Source organism: Onthophagus taurus, chromosome 6 (genome assembly GCF_036711975.1).
Source record: "Onthophagus taurus isolate NC chromosome 6, IU_Otau_3.0, whole genome shotgun sequence".
Taxonomy (NCBI): domain Eukaryota; kingdom Metazoa; phylum Arthropoda; class Insecta; order Coleoptera; family Scarabaeidae; genus Onthophagus; species Onthophagus taurus.
In genome coordinates, this window is record NC_091971.1 from 26986943 (window position 1) to 27006566 (window position 19624).

At 34.8% G+C, this 19624-nt stretch overlaps 1 protein-coding gene and 1 long non-coding RNA gene across 2 annotated transcripts; one reads left to right on the plus strand and one right to left on the minus strand.

Moving 5' to 3' along the window:
* Positions 1 to 1566: 1566 nt before the first annotated feature.
* LOC139430136 (uncharacterized) lies at positions 1567 to 2769 on the minus strand. Its single transcript, XM_071196790.1, has one exon. The coding sequence runs from the start codon at positions 2767 to 2769 to the stop codon at positions 1567 to 1569; it is 1203 nt and encodes a 400-aa protein (XP_071052891.1).
* Positions 2770 to 17571: 14802 nt separating this feature from the next.
* Positions 17572 to 17952, plus strand: LOC111419272 (uncharacterized). The gene is made up of 3 exons (XR_011640613.1): positions 17572 to 17605; positions 17663 to 17756; positions 17819 to 17952. It is a non-coding gene; the product is annotated as an uncharacterized lncRNA (long non-coding RNA).
* The last annotated feature ends 1672 nt before the right edge of the window (positions 17953 to 19624 follow it).

A 19624-nucleotide genomic window follows, 5' to 3' on the forward strand; every position in this document is an offset into this window, starting at 1 on the left:
TATAAAACAAAAATTCATGGGACACAGTATTTCCATTGGAAAGGTAACGAAGAATGAGGTTTTAAAAAATAGTGTGCCAGGTAATCTCTAAAATTATATCCAGAACCTCTTTGTGGAAATATAAGTGGCTCGTTTATAGCCTGCTGCAGTTCCTCTGGCGAATTTTGCTCTTCATCATCTTCCAAGTTAAATGTTGGTCGATATAAAATGCCTTCCCTTTTTCTAATAAAATTGTGAAGAATACAAACAGCTCGGAGTATGTTATTGACAGTTTTTATATTCTTGTTTGCTATAGGTGTGGAAAGAACTGCAAATTTACTGTTCATCATTCCAAATGCACATTCAATGCTTTCGCGTGCCCTATTTAATCTGTAGTTAAAAATTCTCTTGCAATTATTTAATACTCTTCTTGGGTAGGGACGCAACATATACGTCGCAATTGGGAATGCTTCATCTGAGTAGTGTAAGAATGCCGGTTCTAGAGCGGAAGTTGCTCCTGCTGCTCCTGCGGTGACGTCACGTCTCAATGTATTAGGTATAGGGGGGGGATACCAACTAAAGTTTGGGGGAAAAAAAATTAGGTTGGTATTAAAAGTAACTAGAGATCTAGGGATTTTTAGAAAATTAAATAGAAAAATTTAAATGCAATGGCGCCACCTAGATTTGAGTGGTGTAAGTAGGACTGAGTTATGCGCACTCTGGTGTGTGGTGGATAAAAAAACACAAAATTAATAAATAAAAATTAATATTATATTTATTTTAAAACACAATTTCTTTTCTTCAAATTTTTTTTTACCATCAACCCTAATATATTTAAACATATTAAAGACACTGAACCTCTCTTGATCGAAGATGCATCTTTCATCGCTGTGGTTGTTGTAGGTTGATCGTGTTTTGCGGAGGTTCCTCCTCCTTTCTTAGGATTTTTAACTTTAAAACTTACTTTAGGATCTGTCTTCAACCGGAGTAGTTGATAATGAAAATTATTTATTTTTCGAATATCAGCTGGAGATGATGCTAATGTAGTATGTAGTAGTAGTAATCTCTAAGGTTTCAGCTGAAGGTTATGCAGTAACTGCTACGGTTGTTTCTCCTTCTTCTTCTTCTCCGCTATCGCACAATGTTGTCGTAATAAAAAGAAAGAAGAGGAAGACCGTTGTACTTTGACGTTGTAAATTGTACTAAACATTTTCTTTTATATCGTGATTTACGAACTAGACGAATTAGCAGCGGTTAAAAACGAACTGAATCGGGTCTTTCGAGTGCGGCGGTTGTTGACGCGTTAACGAATCGCAGGAAATATGCGGTAGGAAATGTGCGAAGATTAGATAAGAGGAAACTCGCTCGCAGATGATGAATAAGAATAATACATTTAATAAAAAAAATAATTCAAAGACGCCTCCCGTCGGCGTCGCTTGAATGCGCATGCGAAGGAAATTAGGAATATTTCTAATAAAATTTCAGCCAACTTAAATACGACTAACTTTATTTTGTTTATATAAAAATCCAGTTTAGCTACTTTATTAAAACATAATGTTATTGACATAGAGTTGTTTACAAACTGATCTATATTTGATTAATCATACCAGTTAAAGGAACATATTTGAAAACTCTATCATGTAAGATTAAACAGTAGAGCGAAGTAGCATTAGGTATCTCTTCACTCGTTTCAAATTCAATGCGAATATCAACGGTTCCAACATTTAAAATATCATTTTGCCGTGAACAATCAACTACAATAATCGGTGTATGTGCTGAAAATGTATCTCTGTTAAACATTGGTTCTGCAAGTTCTCGATCGTAATAGGTTTTTGCGAAATTACAATACATTTCATATAAAACTGCAATTTGACCTGTCTTAAAATTAAAATTTAAAGCTTTATAGGGATATTTCTCACTATTTAAAAACACTTTCATATCTGTTAAATTACAGTGGTCAAATTGTGATGCAGAACGTAACGGATTATCTTTTCTATTGATTTGAAACCCTAATATAAAGTATCTGGGTTTTTCTAATTGAGTAGATGTTTTAATTGTCCATGTGTGTTGTCTACTTTTTGGTAATGATGGGTATTCATGTAAATTAAATGATCTAAATCCCATGTCTAATTCAATTCCTTGTTCAATGTACTCTAAAAGTTTTAAACGTTCAACATCGGCTACAGAAACATGAGGGACTTTCCATACTATTTTATTAATAGTAATTATCACATTACGTAAAAGACTTTCGATAACATTCTTGTCTGAATTACTGCGTACTAAAACTAATTCTTGACGGAGATTTATCAAAATTTTATTATAATCTTCTGCGAAACCAAGAAAATATTTCAAGGGAACACAAAAATCAAAATCTCCTTTATTTTCATTTACTTTAACATTTGGATATTCGAAACCTGCGTTAGAGGCATGATAGTATTCCGATCTTGTTAATGAGCAAAGATTTTTTATTGTGCTAGCTATTCCTGGATTTCTTACTCTGTCAATTACGTTCCCTCCACATTCAAATCGTACTTCACTAAACATATGAGCGATCGGATTTACTGATAATTTTGAATCTTTATCAACGGTTCCGTCATCTTTCAATAGTTTCCCTTGTACGTAAATAAAAGATTGACTTGGTAACGTGTAAACGTCCTGTTGTTGAATTGCAATACGAATTTCATCGCTATTGTTAAACGAATTTGATGAGTATGGTAAATGATTATGATACTGAATCCATACGAGTGAATTATCAAATTCTACTTTATCCGAGACGTTTAAGATACTCATATTGAATATTATTTTATTAATTGTAAACCTAATGATTCAAGAAATTGTTTGTTTTGAGGTGTTAACTGTTTCACAGTGTGAGGAGAACTAAAAGTATTGGTTTGATTTCGTGGGTTTATATAACCTTTCACCTTAAGAACCATTATTACTAGAGAGCTTTAAATGTAGTCTTATCTTGATGACTTCTCCTCTGAAATTAACCAACACTCCGTTTTGATCAACTATTTTAAGGGTAATATTATTAATTATTTGTGTATTCAAAGGCATATATATTAAATTGTGGGGAGTTTCTGATATTTTATAACCTTTAGGTACTGTAGGGAAAAATGAGTAGATAGTGTGCGCAGGTATGTCGTTGTGATAAGCTCCATGTGTTATGCTACATAGTACTTGTATAGAATTTACTTTAAATATATCTACAATATTGCGAGCTCTATGCGGGGATTTTATTGGATCCAGTACATCTGATTTATTAAATCCTAATATTGTTGAGATGGAGTTGTTTATATTAAAATCAATAGTTTTGTTACATGTGATCACTGCTTGTAGCGTATCCTCATTTGCTTGTAGGCTAAAGGTCACACCATTAATATTCTTTTCTTTAAGTTGTTTATTAATAGCATTCGAAATGTGTATTAATTCATAAGATCCTGTTGGTAGTGCTATCAATACATTATCTATTTTTAAGCAATTGTTTGTTTCATCAATATTTGGAATTGAGTTGTAACCATCAAAGCTTACAAGTGCCAGTTCATATTGATAATTAGGATTCAGTTATATTGCAGGGTGGTAATTTGCTGTTAGAACAGATGTTTTTCCTACTAAATCAAACGTCCACATCCTTTGATTGTTGAAGCTATAATGCGTCCGATAGTAAGAAATTTAAACATAAATAACCACAATTACTTGTGTTATAGGTTTGATATTGATGGTGATTATATTTAATAATTACATTATTTCCAGCACTCTTGAAATAGTTCACAATTTCTTTACTTGGTTTTAAATTACCAAAACTATCAAAATAAGTAATTATATTTCCCTTCTTAATATAGGCTGTCCAATGAGTGCCAGGCCCTTTCACACTATCCAAGTTAATAATACCTCTTTCATTATTATTAATACGTATAGGCAATTTATCTCGCATGAATATCCCTCTAAACTCTGGTATTCCCAATATTTTTACATAACGCATCAAGTCAACGTTTGTTAGCGCTTTCTGCTGTTGTATGGTTTTTCTTGGCGTGTCTTTAAAAAAACACCTAATCCTTTTTTATATGGTTTTAAATATAGACCTTTACCTAAAGCTATTGATTCCATCGTTTGATTATGTCTTTGACTTTCCTTGAGGGCCGTTTGTGCTTGCTTCGCTTTATTGACAGCACTTATAACGGAAGCAGTGCCACCTGCTAAAGCTCCTAATGCACTTAAACCAGCAAAAATTGGAATGAGCGGAAGGATACCACCGCTTTTCGGAATTGTAATAATTCTAGAACGAGGTTTCTTTTTGACAATACCTTTTACGGCACGTAAAGCTAACTTTGCAGCAGATTTCAAATCATTAGTGCTTGACTCTTTTAATTTTATTTTAGCATTTTTAACGGCTCTATTAAAAGAAATGGCTTTTCCACTGGCTCTTTTCTTCATGATCATCCAATCACTTCAATGGTCAACAGACAAATGAATATTATATGTTCAGATTCAGACTTATATAGGAGTCAGTTATACCATAAACATGAAAGTGATAAAACAATCTTACACATTGAATATTGATGATATTGATAATCACTTCAATGGTCAACAGACAAATTAGAACATTATATATTCAAAATCAAACTGATATAAGAGTTAGTTATACAATAAACATGAAAGTGATAAAACAACCTTACACATTAAATGTTGATGATGTAACAATACAATTTAATAATAATAATCAATCACCTCAAAACAAAAAGCATAGTTATTTATTTCCAAATAATCTACGTTGCATAATATCCGGACCTTCTAACTCTGGTAAAACAAATCTGATAATTAGCTTATTACAGGATCCTAATGGACTATCCTTTAAAAATGTGTATGTGTATTCAAAGTCATTGTATCAAAGCAAATATGAATATTTGAGAAAATTACTACAGCCTATAAAAGGTTTAGGATATTATGAGTATAGCAGTAATGATGACATAATGCATCCTTCCAAAGCGAATGAAGATTCGGTTTTTATATTTGATGATGTAGCATGCGATAAACAATCAATTATTCGTGATTATTTTTGTATGGGACGACATAAGGCAATAGATAGTTTTTATTTATGTCAGAGTTACACACATATTCCAAAGCATTTAATACGTGATAATGCAAACTTTTTAATACTTTTCAAACAAGATGATCTAAATTTAAGACATATTTATAACGATCATGTAATACCCGATATGAAATTCAACGTCTTTAAGAAAATGTGTTCAATGTGTTGGAGAGATAGATTCGGATTTTTTGTAATCAGTAAGGAGGACGATATGAACAATGGTAGATATCGTAATGGGTTTCATTACTATATAAAACTGTGATTGTGTATGTTTCTATATCAGTCATGTTAGTGATACGAACAGGTGGAGAGCTGCATTTACCCGGCTATCAGTTCTGTGGACCTGGGACAAATCTCATGAAACGCTTAGCACGTGGAGATCCTGGCATTAATGACCTTGATAGAGCATGTAAACGTCATGATTTAGCCTATACACAATACACAGATTTACACAATCGACATATAGCAGATAAAGTATTAGCTGCAGAAGCATGGAAAAGAGTATTAGCGAAAGATTCTTCGATTGGTGAAAAAGCTAACGCATGGTTTGTTACTAAAGCGATGAAAGTAAAACAAAAGTTGGGTTTCGGATTGGAGAATCCGAAAAAGTATCGGTGTTTCAACCGATAAATGCGGTTGGTCGGATAAAACGGATTGGTTAAAACCGGTCGGATAAAACGGATCGGTTAAAACCGGTCGGATAAAACGGATCGGTTAAAACCGGTCAGATAAAACGGATCGGTTAAAACCGGTCGAATAAAACGGATCGGTTAAAACCGGTCGGATAAAACAGATCAGTTAAAGCCGACTTGAACAGTTCTAATAAAACTCTACAGTAAGCACATGCATTAGTCAGTAAGTGTTCATTCATTGTACAGAAAACATGGATTCAAAACAATTAACACGAAAGCTTATTAAAACAAGAGAAAATGTGAAAAAGAAATTGGATAAATTAAAAGCAAGGAAACATAAATCTGAACATTTGCTTCAACAGCAATATAAAGCAGTAACAACCCCTTTAGAAAAAATAATTTCCACAATTAAACATCCTATTAAAGTTAAGAAGGGAGAGGAGGAGGAGAAAGAGGAGGAGGAAAAGCTTAAATCGGAGGAAGTTAAAGAAGAAGAATTTAAAACAGTAATACCTACAAAGAAAAGAAGAGTATCAAAAGCAGTACAAGCATCACGTCTACCAGAACTTCATCAACAACAACAACAACAACAAGCGCCTCAATCACCAACAATATCAATATTAAGCGATGACGATGACGATGTTTTTGCAACATCTCCATCACCACCACCAAAACCAACGCAAACATCACCACCTGCAGCAGCAGCAGCGACAGCAGCAGATGAATCTCCATTACCAGAAACTATGAATATTCCTGAAGAATCATTTTTCTTATACTTGGAACAATTTGCTCCTCTAACAAGATCCTACATTGAGGGTTATGTAAGAGATGATAACAATGAATTCGATTCTAGCAACAAGGGAGTTCGTGTTAATATTTTAACTGATAAATATTACATTGGAGATAGTGAAATATCCTTTAGTAGTAAAACGAATGATATAACCATTGCAAATAAAACTTATAAGGGTACGAAAGGTCTGTATGAGCTAATTTTCAAGAGGGAACCAGAACAATATACTAGTGACGATCAAAAGAATTACGTTGAAATACTAAAAACAACAGCAGCATTAAACAAAAACCAAGATAAAAGCAAACAAATTATGGGTGACAAGTCTGACAAGTATCGTCAAATAATTGCACCTGTTTTAAATGCAACGGAAGGAGTTGTACGACGGAGCAGAGTAAAAAGCGTTCCTGTTCGTATGAGAACTGGTGAAGGTCTCATGCAGCAGCAGCAGTACAATAATCAACGGTCAAATTTTATTTATTGGGATGATCCTAATGAATTAGTAAATAGATTAAAACTTTTAATAGCCTCTCAGCTTGCCGGTAATACGTCACATGGTAATGAAATTAATAGTATTACAGAAGAGTTACGAGAAGCTCATATAATTGTATAAACCTACAATACATTCATCATTTTAGTTATGACTATCCACAAGTTCGGACATCATATTTCTTTCTCCTCCTCCGCCTCCTCAGTAGAACATAACCATTATTCTTATTTGAATATTTCTTTGACTGGTGGGAAAGCTGGACATAGTTATGCGCTGAGTAATTTAAAAAAATATTATATTTTTCCTATTGAATCAGGAGAAATTTACTCTATCACTATTGAGCCATCGGACACCACTTTTATAGTAAACAATAGGATTTATGATAGCTCAAATGGGAAGGGTATCAAATTGAAGAAAGGTGATAGATTAAGATTTATTCCATCTCCTACTGCGACGATTACTACACTGTTTGTTGAAATCGTAGTAACATGTCCTCTGATATTAAAAGAAAATTAGCTGAAGAACTTCATAAACCTATACATACATACATACCTATACATTTTAAAAGGAGACATGTACTTACTAAAGGGATAAATGATTTATACCAGGCTGATTTAGTAGAGATGATACCTTATGCACGACAAAATAGTGGTTATCGTTATATACTCGTTGTAATTGATGTCTTTAGCAAATATGCATGGGCTGTTCCGGTAAAAACTAAATCGGGTGAAGATGTTACTAAAGCAATGAAAAGTATTTTAAAGGATGCAAACGTACCAAAAAACCTTCAAACCGATCAAGGAAAAGAGTTTTATAATAAAGATTGTATCTCACTTATGAGTAAATTAAAAATTAATCATTACTCTACGTTTAGCTCATTAAAAGCATCTATCGTTGAACGTTTAAATAGAACTTTAAAAGGTTTAATGTGGAAAGAATTTAGTGTGCAGGGATCTTTTAAGTGGTTAAATTTATTACCGCAAATTTTATTAACATATAATACCCGCAAGCATTCCACTACAGGCATGAAACCAATAGAGGCGGATGAGGAAAAGCTATTGCGTACTGTTTATAATAGGAAAATACATTATCAAAATCAAACATTACCCATAAAATTTCATTTGAATGACTTTGTAAGAATATCGAAACATCGTGGTGTGTTCACCAAAGGGTATACTCCTAACTGGAGCAATGAAGTTTTTAAAATTGTTAAGATTCAATATAGTAATCCAGTGACGTATTTATTACGAGATTTGAAAGGTGATAACATTAAAGGAGCTTTCTACACTGAAGAATTACAACGGACTCATTATCCTGACATACAGTTGATTGAAAAGATTCTAAAACGGAAAGGAAACAGAATGTACGTCAAGTGGTTTGGAATAGATGAAAGAAGTTGGATTAAGAAATCAGATATTGTGTAGTAGTATGTAGATTTTTTGAAATAAAACAATTTTTGTAATATGTTATCTGACCCTTATTTTAGTAGTATACTTATCTCCTTCAAATCATATATTTTGTTTAAACGTTTCTTTTGCGCATCAACGTTTCCCAAGTATTTTGCGATAAGCATTCTCAGTAAATAAGTAAGTATGTTCCGTGGGGTTATGAGACTGGTTGTTGTGGTAGTAGTGGTGGTGGTGGTGGGGATAGAATTTAATTCAACCATACATAATATTTAACTTATATGCACGTTTTATACAACTATATATTAAAACTGAAATAATTAGTACAATGTATTTTATTATGTTTAATTTATTCATTCATTTTTAACAATTTTTCACGCAATATTTTGTCAAGAATTCGTTCAATTTCTTTAATACGTCTTTGAAATCGTTGTCTATCAATTACCGCCTCTAACCATTCCCGCCCGCTTCTTGCTCTTTTATGTACATCATCACACTCTACTTCATAAATCTCAATCTCCTCCTTAAATCGAACCGATTTCATATTTATTCCAGTTTAAACACGTCATATATATTATTTGCATTGAGCCTGTCGATCTAGATAGCCTCATTCAAATTTCCCGCCAAAAGGTGGTTCTTGGAGAATGCTGCGCTCTGATTGATCGAATTTAAAATGTTGGCGTAGCCAGAACCTCGAAAGGAGATAGTGGTGGGGATAAAAAGGATACTTTTGAACCCCAATGTTAAATCTTATGGGATTTTGGTCCAGAACGCCTATAGCTATAAGTGCGCTATTTATCGCTCAACAGATGTGCGTTCCACTGTCCACCGCCTACTAAGTGACGTCACACGAGTTAAGCAACCAACAACTCTATCCATCGTTACACCGCCAGGTGGCGCCTCATGAGCTAGGCAACCAACAATACTACTACATTTGAATAAAATTTATTCCTATTTCCTGCACACGCGCATTCAAGCGACGCCGACGGGAGGCACGCCTTTAAACGCTCAGCAAATTTAAATTTTAAAAATGTAACAGTAAGTCAGGTAAATTTATTTTATTCATTAAATATATTATTTTTTTTTTTATTAAATGTATTATTCCTATTCATCGTCTGCGAGCGAGTTTCCTCTTATCTAATCTTCGCACATATCCTACCGCATATTTCCTGCGATTCGTTAACGCGTCAACAACCGCCGCACTCGAAAGACCCGATTCAGTTCGTTTTTAACCGCTGCTGATTCCTCTAGTTCGTAAATCACGATATAAAAGAAAATGTTTAGTACAATTTCAAGTACAACGGTCTTCCTCTTCTTTCTTTTTATTACGACAACATTGTGCGATAGCGGAGAAGAAGAAGAAGGAGAAACAACCGTAGCAGTTACTGCATCACCTTCAGCTGAAACCTTAGAGATTACTACTACTACATACTACATTAGCATCATCTCCAGCTGATATTCGAAAAATAAATAATTTTCATTATCAACTACTCCGGTTGAAGACAGATCCTAAAGTAAGTTTTAAAGTTAAAAATCCTAAGAAAGGAGGAGGAACCTCCCCAAAACAAGATCAACCTACAACAACCACAGTGATGAAAGATGCATCTTCGATCATCAGAGGTTCAGTGTCTTTAATATGTTTAAATATATTAGGGTTGATGGTAAAAAAAAATTTGAAGAAAAGAAATTGTGTTTTAAAATAAATATAATATTAATTTTTATTTATTAATTTTGTGTTTTATTTATCCACCACACACCAGAGTGCGCATAACTCAGTCCTACTTACACCACTCAAATCTAGGTGGCGCCATTGTATTTAAATTTTTCTATTTAATTTTCTAAAAATCCCTAGATCTCTAGTTACTTTTAATACCAACCTAATTTTCTTTCCCCCAAACTTTGGTTGGTATCCCCCTCTATACCTAATACATTGAGGCGTGACGTCACCGCAGGAGCAACTTCCGCTCTAGAACCGGCATTCTTACACTACTCATCTGCAACAAAGTAAAACGGAAAATTCCCTCCCGTTTCATCATGAATAAGTTGTCGGTTATTTGGCAAATTTAGCTTATTTCCTTCTCTTTGCAGCCAACGACCCATTCTTGAAGCTTTAAATACTCCCCCATCACTATTCCGACCAGCATGCCCGGCTTCAATCATTGTAAAGCATGCATCAGCATCACAAGCTGCCATTAGAACAACCGAATGGTATCCTTTGTAGTTAAAATTTGTTGATCCAGACTTAGGAATCTTCTGAATACGGATATGTTTTCCGTCTATCGCGCCAATACAATTTGGCAGATTCCAAAGTTCGTAAAAACGGTCAGCAATTCGGAGCCATTCTTCTTTGGAAGCAACTTTCATGTAACGTGGATATAAGGCTTCCCATATAGCAGCTGTAGTATCTGCAACAATGTGGCTAATCGTACTGTCTCCTCTCAAAAAATAACTTGACAGATCAGTATATTTGCTTCCAGTGGCCAGATACCTGGAAAAGGGAGGAAAATAGCAAAATATAATTAACAATGGTATATTTTCTTAAAGAAAAATCCTCGTAGCAAAAGCAAGTGTTATAAGAAATATTTACTATATAATTTCAAAATAAATTAGATAGTTAAACACAAATGTTGTTTAGTAAACATATATCAAAAATATCATTTTTTTTCAGTGGAGAACTGCAAGGAGAAATGGAAAAATTTAAGGACCGTGTTTGTCCGAAAACGAAAGATGCAACCCAGTGGTTCAGGCAGAAAAGTGCCATATTATTTAAATGAATATATGGAATTTATTATACCATATATAAAAATTTAAAATAATGAAGAAACACCTAGCAACCTTCCCTCACCCGGAAGCAATGATAATACAGAAACAATATTCGCTGACAATAATGAGGAAGATCAGGAACACTCAAAAGAAGAGGACGTCTTCTCACACGAAACGCAAATAAGTTGTGAAATGGATAGAAGCAGGAATATTCAGCCAGCTTCTCCAAACCTAAATTCGGGGGAAATAGGAAAAGGTGCGTCAAAAAACGGTAATGAAATACTAAATGAGAAACAAAGGAAAGGAAAGAAGACAGTAATATCAAAAGCCGATGATGTTTTTATAGAGTATTTCCAGGAAAAAAAGAAAAAATTAAACCATCAGGCTGATAGTGCCCGAAAAACTTTTCTGCTGGCTTGGTTCCTGAAGTTGAAAATATGACTGACCTTCAGTTTCGCAACTTTCGTCGCCATGTGTTAGATGGCACTGACAATGTATTTAACCCTTCGCGTACTACGACACCAACATCCGCAAGCAACAGTTCACTGCTTCAAGACTACAGTGAAACATCGACAGCTTCCAGTTATCAGCAGTATTCCAATTATCAGGGGTACACTTGTAATCAACAATATTAAATGGTTTAAAAAGTCTCCGAAAGAATTATTTTTTGGTTCCTACAATATTTTATTAAAATATTATTTATTAATAAAAATGTTCAAAAATTATTTACATTTTTATTTAGAAGTATTTGAAGTTTTAGTAAGTTTAAATTGCAGTGCAATTAATCTAACCACGATTTGGTGATGGTATAGCTTCAATCTATTTGTTGTTAAATAACTTTTTTAGATAAATTTACTGTTATCGATTATAAAATAACTTTGACATAAATTCTCGTAAATTATAATAATGAATTATGAGAAATCTTTATTTCTGTTTTTATCACTGTGACTAGGGGCGTTCCCAAGACTTTGCACTTAACTTTAAGACAAAGACAGTCTTTGTTTTGAAGTTACAGTGCAAAGCATTGAGAGTGCCCCTTGAAACAGTAGGTGAAACGCTGGCAACGACAAAATATATAACAGGGCCTAGAAACCTAACCTAGAAACAAAGATTCCTCATTGGACAACGGTCGTGGAAGCCTAAACATCACAAATTATTGAATTATATTATATACATACCTTAAAGTTATCAGCAGCCTTTCAGAGACTCCTACGGCATCTCGGTAGTTGGTATCTTTCTTCTGAATTATTGGACCTACGAGCCTTTCAAGCTCAAGAAAACTCTCTCTACTCATTCTATAAGTTTGTTTGAATTTCACATGGTCCTTGAATTCGCTTGCGATTTTAAACCACCGCTTTTCTTTATTTTTTTGAAAATCCGGGTGCACCCAAAATCGTTTACGTCTTTTTATTCGCCTTTGAAGGTACATATACCCAGCAACTACATCCTCATCCGACGATGACATCTTTCTAAATGGTTTCCAATGGTTTCCTTGGTGTACGAAAACACACGCGACTAATCGCTCGCAATTAGTCACCTACGACCAATCGCCTTGTATTGGTTTTCTCGGTGGACGAACGGCCTAACACGTTAAATATTAAATTACCCAAAATTTCATTACCAGAATTTCATGAATCGTATGATAAATGGTTAATGTTTTCGGATCGTTAATTGATGAGAATGGTCAGCTAAATAAAACACAAAAATTTTATTATTTGAGATCGTGTTTGAAGGGTGAAGCGGCGCAGGTCATAAACGCGCTTGAAGCGTCAGACGCGAATTATCTTGTCGCGTGGGAATTACTAAGAAACCGGTATGAAAACAAACGTATCATCGTGCATACTTACGTAAAGGAATTGTTTGATTTAAATGCTTTAAACCAAGAATCACATACGCATTTAAGAAGATTAGTCGACCATTTTCGAAAACACTTACGAGCTTTGGACAGTGTGGGTCAACCAACCAATACTTGGGACACAATTTTGATTCATATAATAGTTTCTAAGCTAGATAATAAAACTAAAAGAGCATGGGAATGTTCAATAACAACCACAGAACTGCCAACATTAAAACAACTTTCGATTTTTTAATTAAACAATGCATTTTGCTGGAAACTTTAGACAAGGGCAAAGCCACATCAAAGCAAAACATAAACTCGTGTTTATCAACAGCAAATTCTAATTGTTATTTATGCAAGGAAAATCATTTTCTTTATAGATGTGATAAATATTTTAAAATTATCAATAAAGGCGAGACTTGAAACAATAAAAAAGTTAAAGTTATGCATAAATTGTTTAAAACCCAATCACGTAAACAAAGATTGTAAAGCAAGTACATGTAAAAAGTGTAATAAACCACATAATACATTATTGCATTTTGAAGACGTTGTTAATAAAAGGCAAGAAAAACCAATTGAAAAACCGGCTGAGTCGTCAGTAGTAAGCGGACATACAATGTGCAAAAAGTTCGAATATGTTTTATTGTCGACAGCAATTATAATTATAAGAGATGTTAATAATCAACCGATAAAGTGTCGTGCACTAATACACAGAGAAAAATAATGCGAAAAAATAGCTATTTCACTTTAGTTGCCGAAAAAGTAGATAAACTATATAATGTATTAGTCGTATTGCCAATTGTAAATTGGTATTACAACATTTTTGAATTAGTTGAAATAATAGTTGTAATTTATCCATTTCTTTAGATATAAAACCCAAAGCTTTTATTAATAAGATATTTCAACTAAATATTAGATGAAATAACTACTACATAATACGTTGTTATATCGATATTCAATTGTAAAAAAATCTAATCGTTCTTGTCGGAAATATATCTACATAATCAGAGGTCCATAAACTATTTTAGTAGATGAAATGATTATAAATTGTAACCATTTCAATTAGCTAAATTAACTACTACATTTAACAAACGTATTAAGTATTTAAAGTAAACAATCTATAACATTATATTAGTTAAAATAACTGCAACGGTAGGCGAAACTACCACAATTTGGCGGCGCATTGTAGTTTATATGTGACGTCATCAACATCTTCGCTTCGGGCTTCAGTTTCATTCGTATAGAAACTACGATCGTGTTAATAAGTGTTCTCGTGTTTCCGAGTTGGTACAGTACTAATAATGTTCCAAGACGCCATAGTAGTAGACGAGGCCAACGTGGTTGCAAATTTATTGGAGAGTTGGGGTGTTTCACAACTAATTAACGATTTTGAAGGTAAGTGAAAAGATTAATCATTATGATACGGAATTAGTGCGTTTTCGATGTGACAATTTTTTTCTGTTGAGAATTTTTTTGTGTTGCGTTTATTATAATATTTTTAGTATAATATAGTCATTTCGTTTGTTAGAATGTTTTCATTCTTGCATTTCGCGTTAATTTCTTAAAATACAATTAAAAGCAATTTTATATTCGGTTTTTTAGTTAGAGACGGAAAATTCGTTAAATCAGGCGTCTCACCGCTGGCGTCTGGCGTCGCGTCATCACCATTGTCGCATCTGTCGCCAATCGATATTTTTTTTTTAGCTACTACTTTTTTTTTTACCTACGTAAAATAATTATAATTGGTAGTATTTTATTAATAATATTATATCCTTTTTTTAACCCTTTGTCTACCAAATTGTCAAATACGAATATATGTCTGTACTACCAGAGGTACTTTTAAGTACCACTTTCAAAAGTGGATTATTATTATTTCAAATTATGCTATATTTTGGTGTGAAGAGCTCTAATTTATAGTACAGTGTTAGTTGAAATATATTTTCATAAGTTGGTAACACGGAATGTTATGACAGCGAAAATTCAAACAGTTGAATTGCGGCGGTTGAGTGACAGTTTTGAATTGGCTACAAAGTGACGGTTTAGATTGAATTGTGAGCGCATTATTTAAAAGTTTAACATGTAATTGTATTGCTCAGTTTCTATAGTTACAGGTAAGTCAACATGACGGTAGTTTTTATCATATTATTGCTATTTGATAATCCAAAACATGAATTCTATTGAGCGTACTTTACAGTACCTTTGGTAGTGAATCGTTGCTTTTATTTTTACGGCTATGATGGCAAAATCTTATGAACTTCGACGGCCTCTGAGTGACCGCGAATTATTGGCTCTAATCGAAGATGATAAATTTTTTTACGATCTACCGTTAGATAATTCACCCGATACAGATGTGGAATCAGATGAAGAAAATAACAATGATAATAATAACAGAGGTAAAAATTGTTTTTTCCGTTTATTTATGTAGTTCAAAAAATTTAATTTTAGGTGAAGTTGTGAATGACGCGGACGAAGATGACGATCATAACGAAAATGATAACGAGCCGCGGAACGTGCTGGAGAATGAAGAAATTACACCATTAGAACATAAGGAAAGAAAATGGAATAATGAAGAGAGACATAATGTAATTGATGATAGCATTTACAACGAAAACGAGGATATATGGTATGAAGCCTTCATTTCTTGTGATACGGGAACAAAAGTATTTTTGAAATTGATGGAAAAGTCATTGGTAGATATCAGTTTCCAGTCTAATCTTTACGCTACGCAGAAAAATAAAACTCTTAACATGACTTCTGCTGAATTGATGACTTTTATCGGTATCAACTTTTTGATGGGCTATCATCAACTCCCAAGCATAAGTGACTACCGGTCTTCTGAAGCAGATTTAGGTGTCCCAATAATTCAAAAAGCAATGGCGCGAAACAGATTCCAGTTGATACTATCTTTGCTACATGTAAACGACAATAGCTTATTAACGAATGAAAACAAAGACAAATTATATAAAGTTAGGCCTTTCATGGATAATTTGAACCAAACCTTTTCTTCGTTATACTATGGAACGCGCCAGTTGAGTGTAGACGAGTCAATGATTCGATTCAAAGGTCGTTCTAGGTTGTTCTAGGTTGTTCTATTAAACAGTATAATCCCATGAAGCCAATAAAAAGAGGCTACAAGCTATGGTGTTTGGCTGACCCACATGGTTTCGTAAAAAAAATTGATGTATATCAAGGTAAACATCAAAAAGTCGCGAAATACGTAGAATATAATTTAGGAAAGCGTGTAGTTCTAAATCTTTTAGAGGAGGAATTTGGCAAAAATAAAATTTATTTTGACAATTTTTTTACTTCATTCAGATTGTTAGAAAGGCTAAAACTTGAGAACACATTTGCATGTGGAACAATAAGACGTAATCGGTTAGGAAGTCTCAAGCAATTAACACCCGATAAAAAGATGATAAGAGGAGATTTTGATTTCAGAGTATCCAATTCGGAAATATCTTTCTATAAATGGAAAGATAATAGAATTGTTACATTGTGTTCGAACTTTCATGGCAACGAAGTAACACAATTAATAGAAAAGAAAAGAATGGAAATATGGGCGGTGTAGATCACCATGACCAACTTCGGTCTACGTATGGGATAGACAGGCGTTCGAAAAAATGGTGGCATAGACTATTCTGGGGATTCACCGAAATTGCGTTTATCAATGCCTACATCATTTCAAAACAATTTCTACATCTTGATGATTGTAACAGTTTGAAGCAATTTAGAAGTATGGTCGCTAACGGATTGCTTACGATAACTTTCGAACATCGTAAAAGACCGTCTTCTGGTACCGAACCAGTCTGCAAAAAAAAGAAGAAACACTTATAGTGTAAGCAACGATGTACGACTGGGAAATTTGGGAGCACATTGGGTGCGTTTTGAAACAAGAAGAGGCAGATGCGAAATGTGTAGTATACAACAAATACAATCTAATCCCCATTCCTGTTGTTCTACATGTGGCGTATTTTTATGTGTGAACGAGAAGAAAAATTGTTTCGCAAGGTACCATGGCATGAACTTGTAATTCAAATATTTCCATGTTTATTGCTGTTTCCATATTATATGAAGTTATTAGTATTAGTGTGCTTTTTCGTTTTTCCTTATACTGTTACGAGAATATATAAAATGTATTTTGTATTAACAATATATTTGAATATAGTAGGCCTGTTTGTTTTCCCTGATACCGGTTCCTGATAGTTTCTAACGGTTTGATATGTGTGACAAGCTATATAAATGGTATACACTTATGCGGTCACACCTTTCAATGCTGTATGCAGGGCGAATATAAAAAAAAACGGTTGGAAACTGTCAGTAACTGCTTTACGAACAAAGTTAGTAAATCTAATTGACTTGGATTAATTAATTAAATGTCATTCCCCATGTACCATCGGTACTTGAAAGTATCACTCCCAAAACTCAGTAATATAATTACAAAATGTGCTCCGTATTAAAGATTTCCTTCAGTTTTATCAAATTCAAGTAGAAATAGAAATATCTAAGCAATCCATGAAAGATTTTTGGTCGTGGTATTTTAGGCAGTAATCCCCGGCAGTACTTTAAAGTACCTTTGGTATACAAAGGGTTAAGCTTACTAGAAAAATGTGATTTGCCGGAAGGTATTTTTATAATATGCCCACTTACCAACAGCTATTAAACTATTTTTATATCTTTAGACAGTCGGAATTACGTTATACTAATCAGCCTCAATGCCATCCTAAAGCCACAATTAATTAAAAAAATAAAGGAAGTTTATAGACCTATTTAACCGTAAGACTAAATTATTATTACATTTCATTATAGGAAGTTGTATAACATGTGATGTGTTTTAGGATAAAAGTTACATTCAAACATTTTTAGAAAAGAGAAAGAAGGAATTTGAGGTGCAGCAATGGAGGCTCCAACCAACTATTTTAGTTAATGGGCCAAATATTGAAAATTTAAACGAATTTTACATATACACTGTTGGAAATAATTCACGAGCACGCCCTATATAATCTGAACGCGTGAAGATAAATCCATAATATTTGCGGAGCACAAAGATTTACTGTAGACGAGTTTATTCAGGGAGTTTCAAGTTGTTCCGTCGCGGCATTGTTGACTGAGCCGCCCTTCCAAGTGGAACATTCCGTCGCTATGGAGACCGAAGTGGATGGAAAATACCGGTCGTTTTTAGTGTGGTGTGAGGGACCACATTGTTATCGTACTCTGTGCGCAATGGATGGACGATCGCGTTACTTAAGCGAGTTTGAGTGAGGAATGTTTGTGGGTATGCACATTGAGGGTGTATCGTTCTGTGAAATTGCGCGTCGTCTCGAGCGGTCGTTATCGGCAGTACAACGGGCATGGGGAGAATGGTCTGAGGTAGGACATAGGTACCTACAGCCGCGGCCGAGACGGCCCTGCTCGTCCCCAGCACTCGAGGATCACGTTCTTGTGCTCAGCGCTTTAGCGTCTTGTGTGTCCTCCTCAAGGCAACTTGGAGCTGTTTGGCCACTGGCAGGGGAAGGCGCACTCACTACGCGAACTGTACGGCGGCGTTTGGTAGATAGTGGACTGGCGCGCGCGTCGTGCGATACAGCGGATTCCAGTAACACCCGAGCACCGCAGCATACGTCAATAGTGGGTCGACGCTAGGCATTAGTAGGTTGCCGAGTAGAGGGACATTTTGTTTTCCGACGAATCAAGATTCGAATTGAGCACCGGTGATGCGCGAATTTTAGTTCGTCGGAGCCGTGATCATCGTCTACTCGAGCAGTGTCTGCAAGAACGCCCTATCCACCGACAACCGAGCATTATGGTATGGGGTGCGATTACATATGGTGGACGTACACGTCTGCTGCGTGTATAGCAGACCATGACGGGTCAACGATACGTAGATGAGGTGCTACGGTCCGTTGTGCTTCCTTACGTTCGGCGGCTCCCAGGTCTGCTATACATGCACGACAAAGTACGACAGCACATCGGGCGTGTTGTACAGACCTTTGTGGAAGAGCACCGTATACGAATGCTTCCATGACTAGCTCGGATTCCGCATCTGAATCCGATCGAACATGTTTGGGACATGACTGGTCGGAGACTTCTACGTTATCCGGCTTCCTCGGCTAAAGTTGAGGAGATATGGAGGCGAGTTGAGGTGGTATGGTTGGCCATCCCTCTCGCTACAATATAGCGACTTATAGACTCCATGCCACGTCGTGTAGCGATGGTACGCGAAGCTCATGGGGGATACTCTCGCTATTGATGTTTCTCCTCCCAGCAGAGTTGTGCAGTTCTCCATGTGAGAGTAAGTTACACTACTTTAGTACTACTTCTATACCAAATTTTATTGCGCTAGACACACGCGTTCAGATTATACAGGGTGTGCTCGTGAATTATTTCCAACAGTGTATGTGAATGACGTTTTATACAAAGTTGAATCCTATCTAAAGGCGGTTTCAGTTACTTTTCAAATTTACTACGTTCTCAATTTGGAATACCAATGTCAGTGTTTGCAGCCTTGGCAATTCATCGAAAAGTTTTTTTACGAAATACAGGATAATATTTCGAAGACTGCGGTAACTACACTTATTTCCGAATTAACTTCGTAATTTAAACTTTAGATTTATTTAACGATTAGTTGTTAACTGACCATCTTG

Bases quoted from the DNA above. Each gene is read 5' to 3' on its own strand.
- LOC139430136 (XM_071196790.1), bottom strand. From the start codon at position 2,769: ATGAGTATCTTAAACGTCTCGGATAAAGTAGAATTTGATAATTCACTC.